Genomic DNA, 20,450 nt, shown 5'->3' with positions numbered 1-20,450 from the left:
CTGTCAAAAAATAAATAAAATCTTTAAAAAAAAAAAAAAAAGAAAGAAAAGAAAGAGAAAATAATCCTGAGTGGGGAGGGCAGGAGAATTCTACTTTGTATATGTAAGTGATCCCGGGGCTCCTGGCTGGCTCAGTTGGAAAAGCATGCAACTCTTGATCTCTGGGTTGTGAGTTTGAGCCCCATGTTGAATGTAGAGATTACTTAAATAAATAAATAAACTTAAAAAATGTAAAAGATCCCGTTAAGAAGGTACCGACTGAGAGCTTTCCAATCCAGGGGGAGAAAGTAAACTGCATTAGACCACTTGATGTAAGGAAAATCTATATTCTTCAGGCTCTGAGAAATTTACTTCTAAATCTTCTCTCATTTCATGACAAGGCATTTTGCAAGACTTACTGATGGGCATCATGTTCAGGACATTAAGCTCACCCAGATGCGGTACTGGAAAGGGTGAAAGATAAAGGTGCTCAGCTGGTTTTGCCCTCATGTCTCCAGTGAGCGGCCATGTCAAATGCCTATAGTTCCATCCACATTTCAAGTGTGAGAGCCACTGTTGTTCTTAATGGTGAGTTCTCAAAAAATCAGGGCATCTGCTTTATTCTTAGGGAGACTTAAGACCTTTACCTTGATGTCACTAAATACCGTGCTGTGTGGGTTTGGGGGCACCTGATGGGAGAAGTGTGAAGCCAGATGAGATTCTCAGCTCTTAATTAGGAGTAAGAAAACAAGCATCCCATGTTTACCTTGGCAATGAGAGCCCGGAGTGTCGCAAAGCAGTGAGTCAGGTAGGTGGTGCTCTGATCGCAGCTCAGAGAATTCACCAGGACCCTTAGAACACCTCCCAGCAGGCTGTCTTTACAGTCCAGAGCCGAGCTTGCCTGAGGGGAACGGAAGAACAGCATCACTGAATCCCTGTGCCAGGGAGCAGAGGGGTGAAGGACACAAGTCGGCGCTCTTGACAATTAGCACAGCGATGCTGACATTCCATCTCTCAGTCTAAGATCTTCAGGATTTGGCCACCCCACACACATCATCCATTACCACGACAGCTGAAGACCCCTATTTCCAAATGACTTTATTCCAAAACTCCCAAATGATTTGGGATTTATGCCCAATTCCGGGCTGCTGAACTAAGTTATAAGGCATCCCATCCTCGCACCCCAGACAACAGCTCTTGGAATGCTCCTTCTTTATATAGAAGGCACAGCTTTCCTTGTGGGCTTCCAAAACACAATTGTCAGCCTCCCAGTATAAAAGGGGCTGCTTGATGGCAGCGGTGTTTCTAAACAGAACAGCGAGACTAATACCACCAAAGAGAATGACAGATAAGTGCCATTTCTTTGGGGAAAAAAAAAACATTTTGAGAACTGGTAAGTACATAGCAGTCAAAGCAGTGAGGGATAGAGATATAATCAGTATGATGCCAAGTGTTTAAGATATCAAAGACACCACATACTTTTTGTCTTTATGTTTCTATAACAATTCTTTTGATTTTAGACCGCCTAAAAGTAGGATAACTAAGGTTTTCCTGGGTTTCAACACTATTTCTATTCCTAGCTCCAAAAAGCAACACTGGATCTACCCGAATAAATGATTTCTCGCTGGAAACATGGAGGGACTCATTTCTCAGGTTAACCAAAACCCCATTATGACCTGGACTTCTTGGGAATTTTTGGAAACACTCACTTAGGAGATAAAATTAGTATGGTAAATTGTCTTACTGCAATGTTCACAGCGAGGGATGGCAAATTCATGGTACAAGTAACTTTCCTTCACCAATCAGTGTCCAAAGTAGACCTCATTATTCAGACCTAGCACCTATTCCACCTAGTCCAGTCATAACCTTCGCTCCCATACTAGATGTCAACTTTAATTCAACTGGAGTTGGCCCATCACAAAAAACAAAACAAAACAAAACAAAAACCCTAGCTACCATCCCTCTTCTAGATCATCAGCCACAAGCCACCGTCTACGCTCTACACTTGGTATATACTTGGCAGATTGAACTACGAGGGTCACCTCATCAAGCACCTAAGTGAGCAGTGAGTCAAAGAAGCCAGGAGAATGTTGAGTATCTCTGGAATTTGTAAGGCGAACACTATTGTAAATGGTAAAAAAAAAAGGGGGGGGGCATTTTGGGATCACATTTCTTTCACAATTATCTATAAAGAATTCCTTATTAAATTCCAGTAAACATGTCGAACAGATCAGGTGTGTGTTGTCCTCACCTGGATAATGTTCTCCTGCATATCCAGGATGATTAAATTTGCTTCTGTAGCCAGATTGCCACTGATCAGGGCTTCTTGATCTAACTCTGCCTTTGTTCTAAGAAAAAAAAAGAGGTCAAATTAAAGAGCATATCAACCCTGGCCATATTTCAGTGATGGCAAATCTATGCACCAAAGCATAAAGAAATGTTCTGAATAGTCCATCCTGAAATGAAAACAGAGGAGCTGGCCACAGGTAACCAAAGAGTGCAGGACCCTTTCTGAGATTAGTGCCTAATAATGATGACAATTATAGAAATAACAAAAATGGGGAGAAAAGCAATTACTGGTCACTACTAGCAGTTAGGCTAGCCAATCCGATTGCTGTGTGAAGCCAGGGGCCATTCCTGGATTTCCTGCATGAGAACCATCTCTAGATCCGAATCAAGGGAAGTCTGTGCCACAGGCAGGGGGAGTGGGGATGGATGGGATCTGAACTTGGCAGACAACACTGCTGCTGGATTAGGAAAGTGGCTACTTCTGAACTGGGGCAGGGAAGAGTCAGTCTCTTGACTTCCCAAAGACCACCTTGGGGGGTTGCTCGGTCAAGTGGGGACCTTTTGTTTTTTTTCCCCAGTGGGCAGCAAGGTGGCATTCCTGCAGGACAGCAGGCCATCTAACATCCCGCTGGGTGTTTACTGGTTACTACCCACTAGGGAATGGTAGGGAACGGGAAATCGCCTGGTGCTGCTTCTCTGTGAGGTTTCCATTTTGAGGAACCAGAATATTTCAGGCACTAGTTCATTGATTCTCATAAAATCTAAGTGAAGCTGGAAAGGGATATTTTGTATCATCTAAATTTAGTGGCCAGAAAATGGAAGTGTGAAGAATTCATTTCCCCAAGACACCCCCGAGGCCAAAATGTCACTCTAGGGGCTGGGGCATCATGATGTGAGCCCAGAAATCTTGGACCAGGATCACCACCTAGCTGTTCTTGAGTCCCCTTCACCCAACAATGGGACCTCTGCCTCTGCTTATATGCCTCTGAGGGCTCAGAATAAATACTTCCTTGTGTTTTAAATGTTTCCAAACCGGGGCGCCTGGGTGGCTCAGTCGATAAAGAGTCTGCCTTCGGCTCAAGTCCCGCATCGGGCTCCCTGCTCTGCGAGGAACCTGCTTCTCCCTCTCCCTCTGCCTGCCGCTCCCCCTGCTTGTGCTCTCTCTTTCTCTCTGACAAATAAATAAAATCTTTAAAATTTTCAAGCTTAGGATAGGCTCTCTGGTCCCAAGGGGCTCTACGCTGTTTTTCATTCTGCAAGCGATAGTATTTGTGTAAGGAAAGTGAAATATAAAAGCTATTTTAAAAAAATATATTGGTAGATTTTGATTTGGAGCAATGCTATGCAACAGACACATAATGATGAACACAAATATCTTCTCCATTTTGTAGTAGCCACACTAAAGAAAGCAAAAAGAAACAGGTGAAAGTAACCGAAAATATTTTTTTTGACCCATTATAGAAAAAAAATTGTCAATGTGTAATCACTATAAAAATTACTTATGAGACCTTTTCCATTCCTTCATTGGTGCTAAATCGTCAAAATCTGGCCTATGTTTCACTTGTATAACTAATGTGGCTACCCTATGGGACAATGCAGACCTAGATCTGGTTTTCATTTTTGTTGTCAAAGTTTTTCAATTGTGGTAAAATACACATAACATAAAGTTTTCCATCTTAACCATTGTTAAGTGCACAGTTCAGCGGTATTAAGTATACTTGTATTTTCATTCAACTATCACTGCCTCTAATCCAGTTTTTAGAAAGCTTACCAGCCTGTCCTTTAAAACGTTGGTTCTAAAATTGGACTGGACAACAGCATTGCCTTGAGTTTTACCAAATCCTGATTTCTGGGTCCTACTGCGGGAGGTTCTGAATTCATTGTTCTGGGGTACATCTGGGCACTGGGAGCTTTAAAAGCTTTCCTGGTGATTCTAGCGTATAGCCCAGTTGAAAATTACTGCTCTAAAAGAAACAGATCCAAAATAATTAAAAAATGATCTGAAAGAAAAAGGTGAAAGACACCGCTATTATAATGACAAAAAGTTTTCCAAATAGCTAAATCTCACTATGGTTTCTCTTGAAAAACAAAACAAAACAAAACAAAATAACCCACGCTGCCCCTGACCAGGGAGTACTGTGAGGCCCTGCATGGAAAGGCTCAGCGTGGTGTTATTTCTGCAAGCAAAAGGGGCAGGTTTCCCAAAACCTCAATTTATGCAGCCCGGGCCAAACATATCTTGTTAGGCTCTTCTCCTAATCTCAGAGAGGAAATGGCCCAACCCCCTAAGCGGTTCTGTAGCACATAACTCCACGTGCCTTTCTTTTTTTTGCTTTTTGGGGAAGACAGGGTGAGCATGGCCTGAGCTAGAATTTATGGGTTCTCAAAACCAAACATCTCAAAAATTAGTTCAGGGAATTTAAAGCAAGAATAAAATACCCACAGCAAATGGATATTACTAATAAGAGCAACAACTGGGCTTTCTCAGTAACATCTGTAATAAAAATGTGTTTATCTCCTTCATGTTTTAAAATAAATTTGACTCTCAAAAGTCCCAAAAGTGGAAGAATGATTCATTCTTGTGATGATAACAAAGACAGTAAACGTATTTACTGACGAAACAACAATGTTATTCAAGCCTGCCCTACCCCCACACCTCCGTGATGGGGGCTTCATACCCCGAGGAGATGGACGACCTATACCTTGTCAAGTGTGTGGGGCAGGGTCCTTAACCATGTAATGTTTTGCTCAGTGGACCCTGATATTCATTAGGCTATCTGCTGCAAAGAGGAATGGCAGACATGAGCTCTCTGTTCAACATATCTAGTTGTATGTCCTTACGTATTCAAATTCTTACACATATATATCTCATACGTTGCAATCCAAGCAGCAGGATTTTTCTTCTTTCATTTTTTATATTTTTTGCTAATAATAGCATGTATTATCTTATGTATATGTGTATATATGTGCATATATGTGTGTATATATAGAGAATAATACACATACTCATTGTAGGAGATACAGCAAAGTATAAAGAAAAGAACATTGATTACCTCAACACCCAAAGAGAACCACCCAAGGAAAATCGCTGTTAATATTTTGGTAAATTTCCTGCCAGTCTTAAAATGTATCTACCCTATGTAGTTAGAGATTTAAGATTCTACTCTAAAATCAAGTGTCTGTCCTGCTTTGGTTTACTTAACATTATATCATAAGCATGTCCCATGTCATGAAATTTTAATAGCAACCTAACATTTCCTTACACCTATTCTTGAGCATTTACAATGTTTCCATTTTAAAAATATTGAGTGATACTGACATAAATATCTCTGACTACACCTTTTGTACATGCTTCCGGAATGGAAATATGAATTTGAACTATGTGGTCTTGGGTGCCCTGTCCTGTCCCCTCCAGCAGCTTTTGTCAAGCTATCTGAGATTGCTAAATATCAGTTTTCTTTAAATGCTTATCAGTGTGGTCAAGTTTTCAGAGCTGAAAATCATAACTTCTTATACCTTTGGTTATCCTGGGTCCCTGGACGAAGTGAATTTACCCAGATAATGATGTTTCACTTTCTTATCCTTGGAAGGATGTAGTTGTTTCGGTAATACAAGTAGCCTGGGAAAAAGGGTTTTAGACTTTAGGTAAAAGTAGCACAAAGTTGCTGAGTGACTCACTTATCTTGCTTTTCATTAGCCTGCCGCCAATGTGTCTGCTCCTTCCTCCATCTCAAATTTTCACTGAGGCCTGGAAATCGGTCATTCCCTAGGAGTTAAGAAATGCACGAGAGGAATGTGATTAGCGCGAAACCCTCTAAGATAACCACAAGTTCCGTAACAAGCTCGGGGGAGAGGACTCAGCACCGCGCCTCCGGCTAATTAGAGCCCATGCGGGACGCCAGGAGGAGACATGGCTTTGCCCAGGACCTGGCCACCTGCGCTTTGATTGACAGCCTACAGCTTTAGAACCCTTGCCTTTCTGGAGTGTGGGTGAGCACGTGTGTCCTGAACAGAGGGTTCCAGTGAAACTCAGTGAATTACTGAAGAGGAGCATGTGGGTGTTAAATGGGGGTGCCCTCCCGCCACCACTGCAAGAGCTGAGCTCCCCCCAAGCTTCCAGCCACTGTGTCCCACTGCATAGAACGAGCTGTCACTCTGTAACTTTGAGCATGGTGACTAAGACGGAGCATGCCTGAGACCCTCACTCTACTCTACAGCAGTGAGGCCAGCCTTTTTGAGATCATTCCTGGCAGGCCTGGAACACTCGGACACACCTGGTTGGGGTGGGGAATCGTTTGTTTTAGTAATGTCTTGAATGATCTGGGGAGATGATTTTGGAATCAGAATTATCCAGCGTCTTGACCATGTTCCACAAAGACGAGTAGTCAAATGCCCCGGGGAGAGGCTTTGACCTTGAGGGTGACCACATCCCACCTATCCTGTGACTCATGTCCTTGGATGTGACCTGTACCGCTGACAAGTCTTAAACAGAAGACACATTTGGGGACATTTCCAGGGTTCCTGTGACCTCAGGACAGCAGCCTTCCTTCGCAAGTACACAGCTAACATTCCATACATCATGCACAGAATCCGGGAACCTGCTTGTCTTTATTATCCTAACATCTTAAGAAAGCAGTGGTAGGTCTACTCGCGTTGTAAGGACGCTTCTCCTCACCGAGGGTGTAAAACTCACTGACGGGAAGCAGAGAAGGGCAAGGCCAACACACCTGGAGCCCGACAGCGCCGCATCATCTCCCCCCGGGCCCCTTCCCCGCGGAGCAAAGCCTCTTCCAGCCTGGCCTTGACATCCCTTGACTTCTGCAGGACTTGGGTACTGACTTTGTCAGAACTCTGTTTTCCCTGGACAGGAAAGAGGCAGAAGGCTGTTCAGTGTGGTGAGATGTCTGTGCATGGGGAGAACCCCCAAAACACAACACTCTGCAGTGAAGAACAGCCAGTTGGGACATGTGTCCCCATGGAGATACTGTTTGGGGGTGTCCTACCCTGCAAATGACAATGGGATGAGGTTCTCTCTGCAGAAGGCAGAGATCCTTCCCCTGAGAAACGGCCGTATCTAGAATGTAAAGAGGTTATGGGTTTTAATACAGAAGTGAGACCAACAGATGGTGCCTCCCCCCCACCCCCAAGCCAAGGGGAACCGTAGTAACAACATCGACCTGAACTTGGGAGCTAAGAGCTGGTGCAAGGCTGAGCCACCTCACACTCACCTTGTACTCGAAACACGAGACACAGATAAAAAGGAGATCTAAGATCCTGTTTAGCTGCATGGATGGCAGGTCGGCGATCCACTTCCTGATGAGGCTCTGGTCGGCATTTTTCATGATCCAGAGGAAGCAGATCATGAGGTTGCGGGTTGTGTCGGCATTCAGCATGTTGTATTGCTTGTAGGGCTGCAGGGAGGCAGAGGGCGAGATGGATGCAGGGGAAGAAGTAGAGCCATGGGCACCCCAAAACTTAGGGGATGCTAAACTCTTAGAACACAGGCACTGTACTTCGTCCCTGGCTGGGGAACTGTTTCCAGGAGCCCAACCTTTCCAGGGCTACAAAACTGCGTTCCCTGAGCTGAGGTGCTCAGCAAAGGGGCTCACGTGGGGCAGTGTCTGAGCCAGGCTTTCAGCCACATCCTGTGGCACCCTCCAGCTCCGGAGCAGTGTGGTCTGATGGTCTGTCCTGCCTTGACCAGGCCCCTCCCCCCCAGTCTCAATGATACAAAGGGAGCTTCCAAGCTGCTAAGATTCCAAGTATTTCTCCTTCCAGCGGGACACCAGAGGGTTGAAATTAGAGCAGAGAACAAGACTAGCCAGGCTCCAGAAACATCCTAACTGTTCAAGAATTAACTTCTGGTGTCAGAGTCCAAAGTATAATATAAGGGTCATTCGTGAATCAAATGAATCAAATCCCTAATTTAGTGGAGTCCTCTGTGCTGGGACTTCAATTACAATTTATGTTTTCCTGAGGGGTGGGGGGTGGGGGCTCAGGCTCTTTGCTTTAAGGCCTGGGTCCCAAGTGTTCGATTTTGAGTGCTGAGCACACTTTCTTTTACTCATCCAATCAAGACAAAGAACACTATGTGGCTGCACCCTTGGTTCACACTGTGTAGCTAATACCCAATGGAATGTGAAACCGCCTATTTGTGAGTATGTGCAGGAAATGTTGGTTTGGGAATGACAAGGCTTATGAAATTAGTTTAGTCTTCCTGAGTATGGTGACAAGAAGATATGAAAACCTTAGTGATAACTTCCTAGGGAAGATCCTCTAATGGTGAACTCTGGGCATCTGAGCATATGCCCTTTGAGCCAATTAACAATGTAAAAGGCATCTACACTGCCTTAGGCAGCTAACTTTGGTAAGATGCACATTATTAAGGTGAAGGAGGTCATAAAACACAGTATGTCTCCAACTGCAGGATGATGAGTGATGTCAACTCTCAAGGGTCTTTTTTCTTTCTTACATCCCTGCCCTCCAGCCCTCCCGGGGCTGTCCTGGGGGTGGGGGCTTGCTAAGTGCTAGAGGGAAGAGAGGAAAGCCATCCAGCAGAGAAGCTACTTAGGTCTAGATGCTGCCTTTCCCAGGAGAGAACCAAGTGGAGTGCTCTGCAGATGTATACGTTACATGAAACGCAAAGTTAAATGAAGCTGGACAATGCGGTGCTGTCACTGTCTGCCAAAGGAAGAATCGAGCTCCTCAAAGAATGGAGTTCCCACCTCAAGGAAATCAGACACTGTGTTCCTGGAGGTGCTGCTCTTTAAGCCCAGAGTCTGTGCAAAAGGACAGAGCTATCCTACTCTGTTTGGGCTCCCTGGGGACCCAGAAAAGCTGAAGTCTTTTGCCTAAGAAGTACTCACCCCAAGCAACTGGCCCCTTCAACCATTTCAGCCATTTTTTTGGAGGCAAACATAGTGTGAATGATAAACATAGAATAAACACCACTCAAGCCTCCCATCCGAGGGAGCCTTGGTTTGATCTTCTTTGCGCCGATCTCAGATATCCCAAGTTCACCTCTTTCTGGTGCTCTGAACCTTGAACTCAGGCACCGTTGAGACTGCCTGCATTTGGCCTGTGGACCTACCACTGCAGCCAGGACCACCTGCGACTCTGTGGCCTCATGTGTGCCATTCCCCTTCTCAGCTGCTAGCTCCACGCAGATGCCTTTCAGAACTGAGCAAAGAGGCGGGAATCTCACAGCCCGCTCTGCTCTGGGTTCCGGTAGGTAAATACAAGAACAAGCCCATGAGAAGATGGGACAAGACACAGAACAAAAAATAAACCAGAGGAAGGTGCACCAACATACCAAGGAAGAAAGCATTGTTCCACTTGTCTTCAAATTAAAATTGTTTCCGGCTATGGCCAGTGCCACGTTCTGGTTAATTGTACTGGTCCCTTCTTGGTCTTCATCCGAGCCATTGGCACGATTTTTTCCACTACGGGCATCTGCGGCTGTAATGAAAACATCATTGGCCTTACCATATGATCCAACAACGGTGCTTCTTGGTATTTAGGCAAGGAGTTGAAAATTTATGCCCACACAAAAATCTGCACATTTCTAATGACCAAAACGTGGAAGCAAGCACAATGTCCTTCAGCAGATGAATGGATAAGACAATGGAATATTATTCAGCAGTAAAAAGAAATGCGCTATCAAGCCATGAAAAGGCACAGAGGAATCTTCAACGCATGCTACGTGAAAGAAGTCAATCTGAAAGGCTACATATTATATGATTCCAACTCTATGACATCTGGGAAAGGCAAAACTACAGAGATGATAAAAAGTTCAGTGGCTGCCAGGGGTTGGGGAGAGAGGGATGACCAGGCAGAGCACAGAGGAATTTTAGGGTAGAGAAACAACTCTGGTTGATACCATAATCATGGATACACAGCATTATATATTTGTCCAAACCCACAGAATTTACAACCCCACGAGTGAACCCTAATGTAAACCATGGACCTTGGTAATTATGATGTATTGCTGTAGGTTTATCAGTGGTAACCAATGTACCCCTCCAGTGGGGGATGCTGACAACAGGAGAAGCTGTATATACATGGGGGCAGGGGGTATATGGGAAGTCTCTATACTTTCTGTTCAATTTTTGCTCTCTAAAAGTTAAAAAAAAAAATCTTTGCTGATGTGAAGCCCAAAACAGTATTTCCCTATGTCTCCTACCCACGGAGGAACTGATACTTACTAGTCACTAAAGTCAGCACAGTAATTTAAAACCTGATGTCTACTGGGGTGTCTGGGTGGTTCAGTTGGTTAAGCATCTGACTCTTGATTTCAGCTCAGATCATGATCTCAGGGTTGTGAGACTGAGCCCCATATCAGGCTCCTTGCTCAGTGGGGAGTGTGCTTGAGATTCTCTCTCTCTCCCTCTCCCTCTGCCCCTACCCCCGACACACACACTCTCTCTCTCTCTCAAATAAGTAAATAAATCTTAAAAAAAAAACAAACAAACAACCCTGATGTTTAGCATTACTGCTAAACTGCTACCATCTCTAGGAAAAAGCAGGCAGGCTAATAAAAGAGACAAAATGTTCAGCAAAAGATTCAGCTAGAAATTAATTTTTCAAATTGTAAAAATAAAAATTTTCAAAGCATTCATAACACTTCCCTGTAATATAATATTTTTAAATTTTTTTCTAAGTTTTTATTTAAATTCCAGTTAGTTAGTATAATATTAATTTCAGGTGTATAATATATTTTTTACTCTATTCATATATTTTAAATAATGACCAAATAGAAAGGAACCCGTAATTACAGAACTATTCAGTTCTTTATAAATTAACAAGCTAACAAGTCACAAATTCGGCAATAATGTATTAAATTTCAAATATCTGAATGTTAATTTATTATCTCTACATAATATAGACATACCTATGTTTATATGTAGATCTAGATGTGTGGGGACAAAAAAAGGACCCACCACTTAAAAGGTTGGTTTTTCACTACCAATCACACACAAGGTTTTTGCTTAAGCAGTTCTTAGAAAAGTGTTATTAAATCACTTGCAACTCATTGATTCATTAAAAACTCATATTTTGTTATGCTTGTCAACATTGTAAGTATTTGTATCTTCAATTTTTTAGGAAAATTAGATTGCAAACAGTATTTCCTTCTGCTAAAATTCTGAAAACAGAACTCAAATATTTTTAGAACACAGTTTTTTAAAATAAGAGTTCACTATTTGTGTTTAAAGGCAGCCGAGTTTTTAAACAAATGGTAAAATGAGTAGCATGTGGCAATTATGTAAGATCTGGTAACATTATCAGATTTGAGGATGCATTCTTACTTCCCCTAAATATGCACAGGGTCATGGTTATAAAAGACAGAGAGAAGGATATAAACATTTGCCACATAAAATGCTTTTATAGAGGGTCTCTCAGTTCATCCTTATCACAATGCTAAGATGTAGACATTGTTACCACATTTTTACAGTTGAGGAAAGGGGAAGGAAGGCATTGAAAGGTTGAGGAATTTTTCAAAGGTCACATGTAGCAATAAAGGGGCTGGAATTTGAATTCAGCTGTATCTGTTTAAAAAACTATATTCTTCTTAGTATTAAGGATTCCATATGTAATAGATGCGCTATATTACCTCTAATAATAGAATACCTTCACTGTTTTCCCTTTTGTCAGCTACATCATGACTATAAAGGTCAATGCCATACATCAAGAAACCATTGAGTTTTTTTTTTTTTTTTAAAGATTTTATTTATTTCACAGAGAGAGAGAGAGAGAGAACACAAGCAGGGGGGAGTGGCAGGCAGAGGGAGAAGGCAGGCTCCCCGCTGAGCAAGGAGCCTGATGCGGGACTTGATCCCAGGACCCTGGGATCATGACCTGAGCTGAAGGCAGATGTTTAACTGACTGAGCCATGCAGATGCCCCTCATTATGAAGTTCTTTTTTTGTACCTATTTTTATTGTTATGTTAATCACCATACATTACATCATTAGTTTTTGATGTAGTGTTCCATGATTCATTGTTTGTGCATAACACCCAGTGCTCCATGCAGAACATGCCCTCTTTTTTTTTTTTTTTTAAAGATTTTATTTATTTATTTGACAGAGACAGAGACAGCGAGAGCAGGAACACAAGCAGGGGGAGTGGGAGAGGGAGAAGCAGGCCTCCCGCCGAGCAGGGAGCCCAATGTGGGACTCGATCCCAGGACCCTGGGATCATGACCTGAGCTGAAGGCAGTCGCTTAACCAACTGAGCCACCCAGGCGCCCAGAACATGCCCTCTTTAATACCCATCACCAGGCTAACCCATCTTCCCACCCCCCGCCCCTCTAGAACCCTCAGTTTGTTTTTCAGAGTCCATCACCTCTCATGGTTCGTATCCCCCTCCGATTTCCGCCCCCCTTCATTCTTCCCCTCCTGCTATCTTCTTTTTTTTTTTCTTAACATATATTGCATTATTTGTTTCAGAGGTACAGATCTGTGATTCAACAGTCTTGCACAATTCACAGCAGTGGGTGATGGATACTGGGGAGGGTATGTGCTACGGTGACCGTGACCGCTGTGAATTGAGAAACCATTGAGATTTAAAAGCCCTGGAGGCCAAGCGCTGAAAAGCTCTGATCCAAAGTGACTGATTGGGAAAATTCTCATCAACAAGGAAGCTTAGGAGAATGTGTGCTAAAGCAGTTCCCTGCTTTGGGAACAAATGAGTCATAGGTCTTTAAATGGAACTTTCTAGAAACTTCCGGCAAAATTCTGGCAATGGTCTACAGGTCATCTGCTGTGCTCTGGATTATATCGTTAAATCTTGAAGACAGCTGTATTCTCAATCTGGACTCCAGTCAGGCACCAACAGAGGATGCTCACCCCCTGGGCCAAGCTTGCTTCTATACATCCCTTGCCCATTTTCTGTTCATCTACATTCCCTAATCCACATTGTAATATGTAAATAAACTCAGGAGGTCCACAAACTCCTATAAGACAATTGTCCTCTTGCTGAAAAATGAGAGATACGGACTTCCAACCCCAGAATCAGCCTCTTAGGGCCAAAGGCAAAATTCCGTTGCCATGGCAGAATTTCCTAATATTGAAGACACCATGACTACCATGATTTTTTTGAGACAGATAGAGACAGAGGGAGAGAGTTAGAGTTGGGAGGGGCAGAAGGAGGAGAGAGAGAATCCCAAGCAGGCTCCACACTCAGCGCAGAGCCTGATGTAGGGCTCACTCTCATGATGCTGAGATCATGACCTGAGCCAAAATCAAGAGTTGGATGCTTAACCAATTGAGCCACCCAGGCACCCCGACACCATGATACGGAACAATTGTTTAGGGTCATCTGAGTCTGCTTCTTTCCTAAGCCATTCATACGAGAAAAGAGAAGAAACACCTTTATTTCAATGCCTTAGAGTGGTGATCTCCTACGGGAGTAATTCTGTTAGTATTTCATCCTTTGTGATGTATGGTCTATAAAGTTCATCATACACCAGCAGATGAGTGAATGACTGAACAAGTATTTTCTAAATGAAAAACCATAAGAGACTCTTAGGAAACAAACTGAGGGTTGCTGGAGGGGAAGTGGGCGGGAGGGATGGATCAACTGGGTGAGGGACATTAAGGATGGCACGTGATGGAAGGAGCACTGGGTGTTATAAAAGATTGATGAATCACAGACCTGTAGCTCTGAAACCAATAATATATTATACGTTAAATAATTGAATTAAAATAAAAAATATTTTAAAACACACACACATGACTGTGGTCCTTTACAAAACAAACAAACGAAAAACTTATAGGGACCAAAAAAGAAGAAAAAAACCAAACCCCCAAAACCCCAAAACTTATTGGGACTTATATGAAAAACATCTGGAGAGCACCAGTGTGGAAAACTGCTCACATAAACATATCAGCACTAGAGCTAAGAGCAGAAACTTCATTCCAGTGGGGCACTTGGCAGGGGCCCCCATCAATCCAAGGAAGGACACGAAGGCATCATTACCTGTAAAGTCATAGAGTTGCGGCAAAGCATCCAAAATAATGCCAACCAAAGGCAGGTAGAGGGCAGCGATTTTGACCTTCACTTCTGGTTTGACACAGCGCGGGTCCAGGTCGTGAGAGCTCAGAAGGCTGTGGATGGCACTGACTGCTTTCCTTTGCACTTTGCTGATCCTATTGGCACAACACAGAAAGCTAGAGGTTATGGTGAAGGGAGATCAGCCAAAATGCTCTTAAACAATAAGGAGGAGTCAGAATGCTCCTGATCATTGGGGTGACATGTGAAAACCAAATAAAAGAGGATAGAAGCGTCTAGAATCCAGAAACAGACTGCCTGTGTTCTGGTCCTGGGTTTGATGTTTCAAAGTCCAACATATTGTAGCATTTGGTACTTCATTCCTTTTTATTGTTGAGTAATATTCCATTGTGCAGATAGATCACATTTTATTTTGAGGTGGGGGGTTTGAGGTAGGGGAGAGGGGCAAAGGGAGAGGAAGGAGGAGAGAATCTTAAGTAGACTCCACGCTCAGTGTGGAGCCTGACATAGGGCTTGATCTCACGACCCTGAGATCATGACCTGAGCCAAAATCAAGAGTCAGATGCCTAACCGACTGAACCACCCAGGAGCCCCAGATCACATTTTAATAACCCATTCATCAATTGATGGATATTTGGATTATTTCCACTTTTTGGCTATTATGAATTATTAATGTTGCTTTGAATATTTGTGTATAAGCTTTTGTATGGATATAAGTTTACTTCTCTTGGATATGAAGTCTACTCCATACCTCAGAGTAGAATTATGGGATTTTGTGGTAATTCTATATTTAACCTTTAGAGGAACCACCAGACTGTTTTCTTTTTAAGATTTTATTTACTTGCAAGAGAGAGAGAGAAAGCGTGAGCAGGGGGAAGGGCAGAGAGAGAGGGATAAGGACAAGCAGATTCCTCACTGAGTGTGGAGCCTGACCAGAGGCTCAATCCCAGGACCCTGAGATCATGACCTGAGCTGAAGTCCAATGCTTAACCAACTGAGCCACCCAGGCGCCCCACCACCAAACTCTTTTCAACAATGGATACACCATTTTACATCCCCCCCACCCCAGGAAAAGTTTCCATTTTCTCTCTGCCAACACTAGTTAATATTTATCTTTTTATTATGGCCATCCTAGTGGGTATGAAGGTGCTATGGACTGAATGTTTGTGTCCTCCCAAAATTTGTATGTTTAAACCTAATTCCCAGTGTGATGGTATTAGGAGGAGAGGCCTTTGGGAGGGAATCAGGTCATGCGGGTGGAGCCCTCATGCATGGGACTAGTGCCCTTATGAGAGACCCCAGAGAGCTCTCTTGCCTTCAGCCATGAGAGAATACAGCAAGAAGATGACCATCTATGAACTAGGAAGTGGGTCCTCATCAGACACTGAATCTGCCAGCACCTTGATCCTGGACTTCCTAGTGTCCAGAACTATGAGAAATAAATTTCTGTTGTTTATAAGCCACCTACGCTATAGTGTTTTTGTTACAGTTGCCTGAAGGAACTAAGAGAGAAGGGGTATTTATCTGGTTTTGATACACATTTCCCTGATGGTTAATGTGGTTGAGTACTTTTTTCATGTGCTTATTGGTCATCTCTTCTTTGGAGAAATGTCTATTCTGACCCTTGTCTATTAAAAAATTGAGTTACTTGTCTTTTTGTTATTGTTGTGAGATTTAAAAATTATATATAGAGGGGGTAGCCTGGGAGGCTCAGTCAGTTAAGCCTCTGACTCATAATTTCAGCTCAGGTCATGATCTCATAGGTCATGAGATCAAGCCCCGTGTCAGGCTCCCGCACTCAGTGGGGAGTCTGCTTGGGATTCTCTCTCTCTCTCTCCCTCTCCCTCTGCCCCTTCCCCACGTGTGCACGCGCACTCTCTCTCTCCAAAATAAAAAAAATAAATCTTTAAAAAATTATATAATGGGCACAAATCCCTTATTAGATCTGTGATTTGCAGAGATTTTCTCCCATTCTGTGCACTGTCTTTTCATTTTCTTGATGATATCCTATATATCACAGAAGTTCTCACTTTCAAGAAGTCTAACTTAGCTACTTTTTTTTTTCTTTCATTGTCCCTATTTCTGGCATCAGATCTAAGAAGCCATTGCCTGATCCTATTTCATGAAGATTATCTCTATGATTTCATCTAAGAGTTTCATAGTTTCAGCACTTACATTGAGGTCTTTGATCATTTTGAGTTCACTTCTGCACATGGTATGAGATAGGGACCCAACTTCATTCTTTTCCATGTGGATAGTCAGCTGTTGCACCATGTGTTGAACACACTACTCTTTCCCCCTTGGGTTGTGTTGGCACCCTTGTCAAAAGTCAATTGACTATAAATGTGAAGATTTATTTCTGGACTCGATTCAACTGCATTGATCGATATGTCTATCTTTATGGCAGAACTACTACTATTGTTTTGTAGTAGATTTTGAAATCAGGAAATGTGAGCCCTCCAATTGTGTTCTTTTTTAAGACTGTTTTGGCTATTGGGTCCCTTGAATTTTCATATGAATCTTAGGGTCAGCATGTCAATATCTGCAAAGAATCCAGCTGGAATTTTGAGAGGAGTTGCACTGACCTTGTAGATCAACTTGGGGAGTATTGCCATCTTAGTAGTATTAAGTCTTCTGATCCATGAATATGTCATGAATCTCCACTTGTTTAGATCTTTTTATTTCTAAAGTATTTTATAGTTTTTGGTATGCAAGTCTTACACTTCTTTTGCTAAAAAATTTAGTCCTATGATTTTTATTATTTTTTGATGCTATTTTAAATGGAGTTGTTTTCTTAATTTCATTCCACATTGTTTGTGTGTATATGGAAATATAATTGATTTTTGCATATTGATCTTGTACCTTGCAACCTTGCTGAACACATTTATTATCTTTAAAAGGCTTTTAGTGGGTTCCATAGGACTTTCTAAAAACAAATCATGTCATCTGTGAACAGAGATAGTTTTACTTCTTCCTTCCCAATATGGGTGCCTTTATTTCATTTTCTTGCCTACCTGCTCTGAGTAGGGCTTCCAGTACAATGACGGATAAAATAGCAGTAGCACGAGTGGATAATCTTGTTTCTGGTCTTGGAAGGAAAGCAATCAGTCTTCGACTGATAAGTATGATGTTAGCTGTGGGTTTTCATAGATGCCCTTTCTCAGGTTGAGGAACTGCTCTTCTATTTCTATAGGATTTATTGAGTGCTTTTTCAAGAAAGGGTATTAGATTTTGGCAAAAGCTTTTTCTTCATCTATTGAGATGATTAAATGGGTTTCATCCTTTATTCTATGCATAGAGTGTATCATATCAATTGATTTTCAGATGTTAAACCAATCTTGCGTTTCTAGGATAAATCCTATGTAGCTACAGCGAATAATCCCTTTTATACGTTGTTGAATTCAGTTTTCCAGTATTTTGTTGAGGATATTTATATCTGCAGTCATATCAGTGTGCAGTTTCCTTGTGATGTCTTTTATCTGCTTTTGGTATCTGGGTAATGCCGGTCTCATGGAATGAGTTGGAAAGGGTCCTCTCCCTTCTATTTTCTGGAAGAGCATGTGAAGGATTGGAATTAAGTCTTTAACCATTTGGTAGCATAACAAAGAGATGCTAGATAATTTCCACAAGCTTGAAAAACACTAGGGATTTAATGACGTGTGGACATTTGCGGGCATCTCCAGGTAAGGGGGTTCTAGAGAGACCCTTAGAAATTGGAGCTGTGGCTCCTTTCAGAAGTCCAGCTACTGAGACATGCCCACTGGCCCTTGACCTTCAGGTGGGCAGGTGTTGGTGAGTCTATTAATTGTATTGGCAGCAAAAGGAAGTACTGATGATGAGGAAGTATTGTTAAAGGAGATTTTTCTGAGGTTTTAGCCCTCATGGTAAAGTTACTAATAAGTACGTGACAATATTTCTAATGACTTTCCAGGGGAGTAACTGACAACCCAGAAATCAGGGATTATTGTGTTGCCAAAGGAGAGACACTCTTAATTACTTACCCTCTGGGGGGTAGAAAAGGTACCATGTGTGTATGTGCGTGCACGTGTGTGCGTGCGTGTGTTTGAAGAACACACCCACCTGACTGAAAATTACATGATGACCTCTGAACATACTCCACTCTGTTGCTAGTAAAATAACAGCAACAATTTTATGAGGAATCAAAATAGATGTTAGAGCTGTTGCCCTTGACGTCTCAGTAGAAGGGAAATGGAAATTAGAAACTTCTGCTAATGTAAATACTAAAGAGTACTTTCAGATGTCACGTGGATCAGTGCTAGCAAAGGAAAATTAAGGAAAAACGTGTGTGTGTGTGTGTGTGTGTGTACATGAAGGCGATTTTCTTTGTGCTCAAACCTCATTCTCAGTACCTTATAGATCACGGCACTTTGTGTTGCTGTTGAAATTTACGTTAGTTATAGGGTAGAAAGTTCTACTGAGAAACTTGAGAGCAGTGTAGTTAGGATTGAGAGAAGAGGAGATTGAAGCTCTCTAAGGATGCACTCAGGACCTGAAATTCTGGAAGAACATTCCGTCTCCCACACTGACCTCCTGGGAGGCAGAGACAGACATTCACTTGGCCAACATCAATATGGTCAAAGCGCTTAGGATACTTTTGTGATTGCAGCAGTTAACATAAGCTGAAGGTGCTTCTATCACTGTTTCCTTCACGAAATTATAAGCACTTAGAGAAAATTTGAAAACTTCCAATTAGACAAAAATCTGTAAACATACAGCGATGCTGCCACTAATCAGCATACTTTAGTCCAGAAACTTCGTCAGCAGAGGAAGGAAAAACAGAGGAGTCGTAGGGAGAGGTTTTCCAGGGAGGGCGATGGTGTGCTACTGGAGGTGTACCCCAGGAAAGACTCTGGAGACCGTGGCTCTGGATGTGTTCTGCCATGTAACTTTGGGCAAGTTCCTTCCATTCTTCGTGCCTAACCCGAACACCAAAAGGGCGAAGCTTGAATTATCTTCCAATCCTAACGATCTCTCGATCTGAGTCCCTGAATGGTGAGTTCTATGGGGGCAGGGACTTTTGTCTGTTTTGTGCACTGATGTATATCTGATATACTCCAGACTGTGTCTGTGTCCACCCCATGGTGGGCATTTGCTAAGTGTTGAATGGAATGTATAATATTTTGGAAGGCATTGTCTCCTTCCATCCAATTGGGCAGATGGTGGTTTTCTAAGCCAATGGCTCAGGGAGCACAGGGAGAGAAGGAAAGAAGGGGTGGGTCCATCTCCATTCCTGTCCACTGACTTCAAGACTAGATCTTGCCACAAGCCCCTGGGTGATCAGGCTTATAAAAGGTGAAAGGATTTATAAGCCCTGGACCCGGGGCATCTCTTTCAACATGGGAAGGTCTCCCTGCAAGAAGCCTAATCTGCACACTGGGTGATTGCCTTCCCATCAGCGGCCACTTCCTTGGTCAACATGAAGCCAAGCAGCATCTTGCTGCTTCCCCTGTGTGTACACAGATCACATCTGGGGCATATCTTATAAATGGCTTTGTTCCTAAGTTCACCAATCAAGGCATCCCCGGGAAGGCTGTTGTAGTAGAAATGGGAAATTCTTCTCAATGAATAAGTGGCTGGAAAAAGCCATTTTATGAGGGTTTCTCTCTGTCCTTCATGCCTTTCCACGTTCCCCTGAGCACCTTTTTCTCAACACATGGATACTTCCACTCTTCAGAGCTGGTGAATGGTAGAGTTTTTTTGCCAAGTAGGAGAGGCTGGGCCGCAAACTTTAGTAAGGAGCTTTTGGTTTTTGTGGGGGTTTTTTTAGCTTTTGTTTTTGTTTTGTTTTGTTTCCGCTTTGCATTCCAGTTTACATGTCAGACACATACCCTTCTTCTTCAGCATCCAGGGCAGCAGCCAGTTCAGTAAAGAGAAGTCCGGTGAGGAAGTGCTGCTGACGGTATTCCGGGGTCAGATCAAACATGCTGGCAATCTTCTGGTCCTGGAAACTGGAGCAGGAGCTCGAGTTCTACAGAAATGCAAGGATTTAAATTTAAAAAAATTAAAATAAAAAAAATAAACTGAGATGTGTTAAAAAAAAGAAAGAAAGAAAGGAAAGAAAAGAAAGAAAGAAAGAAAGAAAGAAAGAAAGAAAGAAAGAAAGAAAAAAGAAAGAAAGAAAGAAAGAAAGAAAGAAAGAAAGAAAGAAAGAAA

General features: G+C 42.6%; 1 protein-coding gene across 2 annotated transcripts in view; it reads right to left on the bottom strand.

Annotated features, from left to right (window-relative positions):
- Positions 1-20,450, bottom strand: part of DOCK8 (dedicator of cytokinesis 8) — a 227,664-nt gene that overhangs the window by 36,065 nt on the left and 171,149 nt on the right. For both annotated transcript variants that reach the window (XM_035029106.1, XM_035029107.1), the window contains 8 exons: positions 20,126-20,265; positions 14,244-14,413; positions 9,581-9,726; positions 7,497-7,679; positions 6,996-7,128; positions 5,947-6,034; positions 2,231-2,327; positions 746-880 (listed from right to left, as the gene is read on the bottom strand). In XM_035029106.1, the coding sequence (XP_034884997.1) occupies positions 746-880; positions 2,231-2,327; positions 5,947-6,034; positions 6,996-7,128; positions 7,497-7,679; positions 9,581-9,726; positions 14,244-14,413; positions 20,126-20,265 (1,092 nt within the window). The remainder of the gene's footprint in view (positions 1-745; positions 881-2,230; positions 2,328-5,946; positions 6,035-6,995; positions 7,129-7,496; positions 7,680-9,580; positions 9,727-14,243; positions 14,414-20,125; positions 20,266-20,450) is intronic.

The sequence above is a fragment of the Mirounga leonina genome, unplaced genomic scaffold (assembly GCF_011800145.1).
Source record: "Mirounga leonina isolate KUSES-001 unplaced genomic scaffold, KU_Mleo_1.0 Mir_224, whole genome shotgun sequence".
NCBI lineage: Eukaryota > Metazoa > Chordata > Mammalia > Carnivora > Phocidae > Mirounga > Mirounga leonina.
This window is presented reverse-complemented; position numbering and strand designations above follow the sequence as displayed.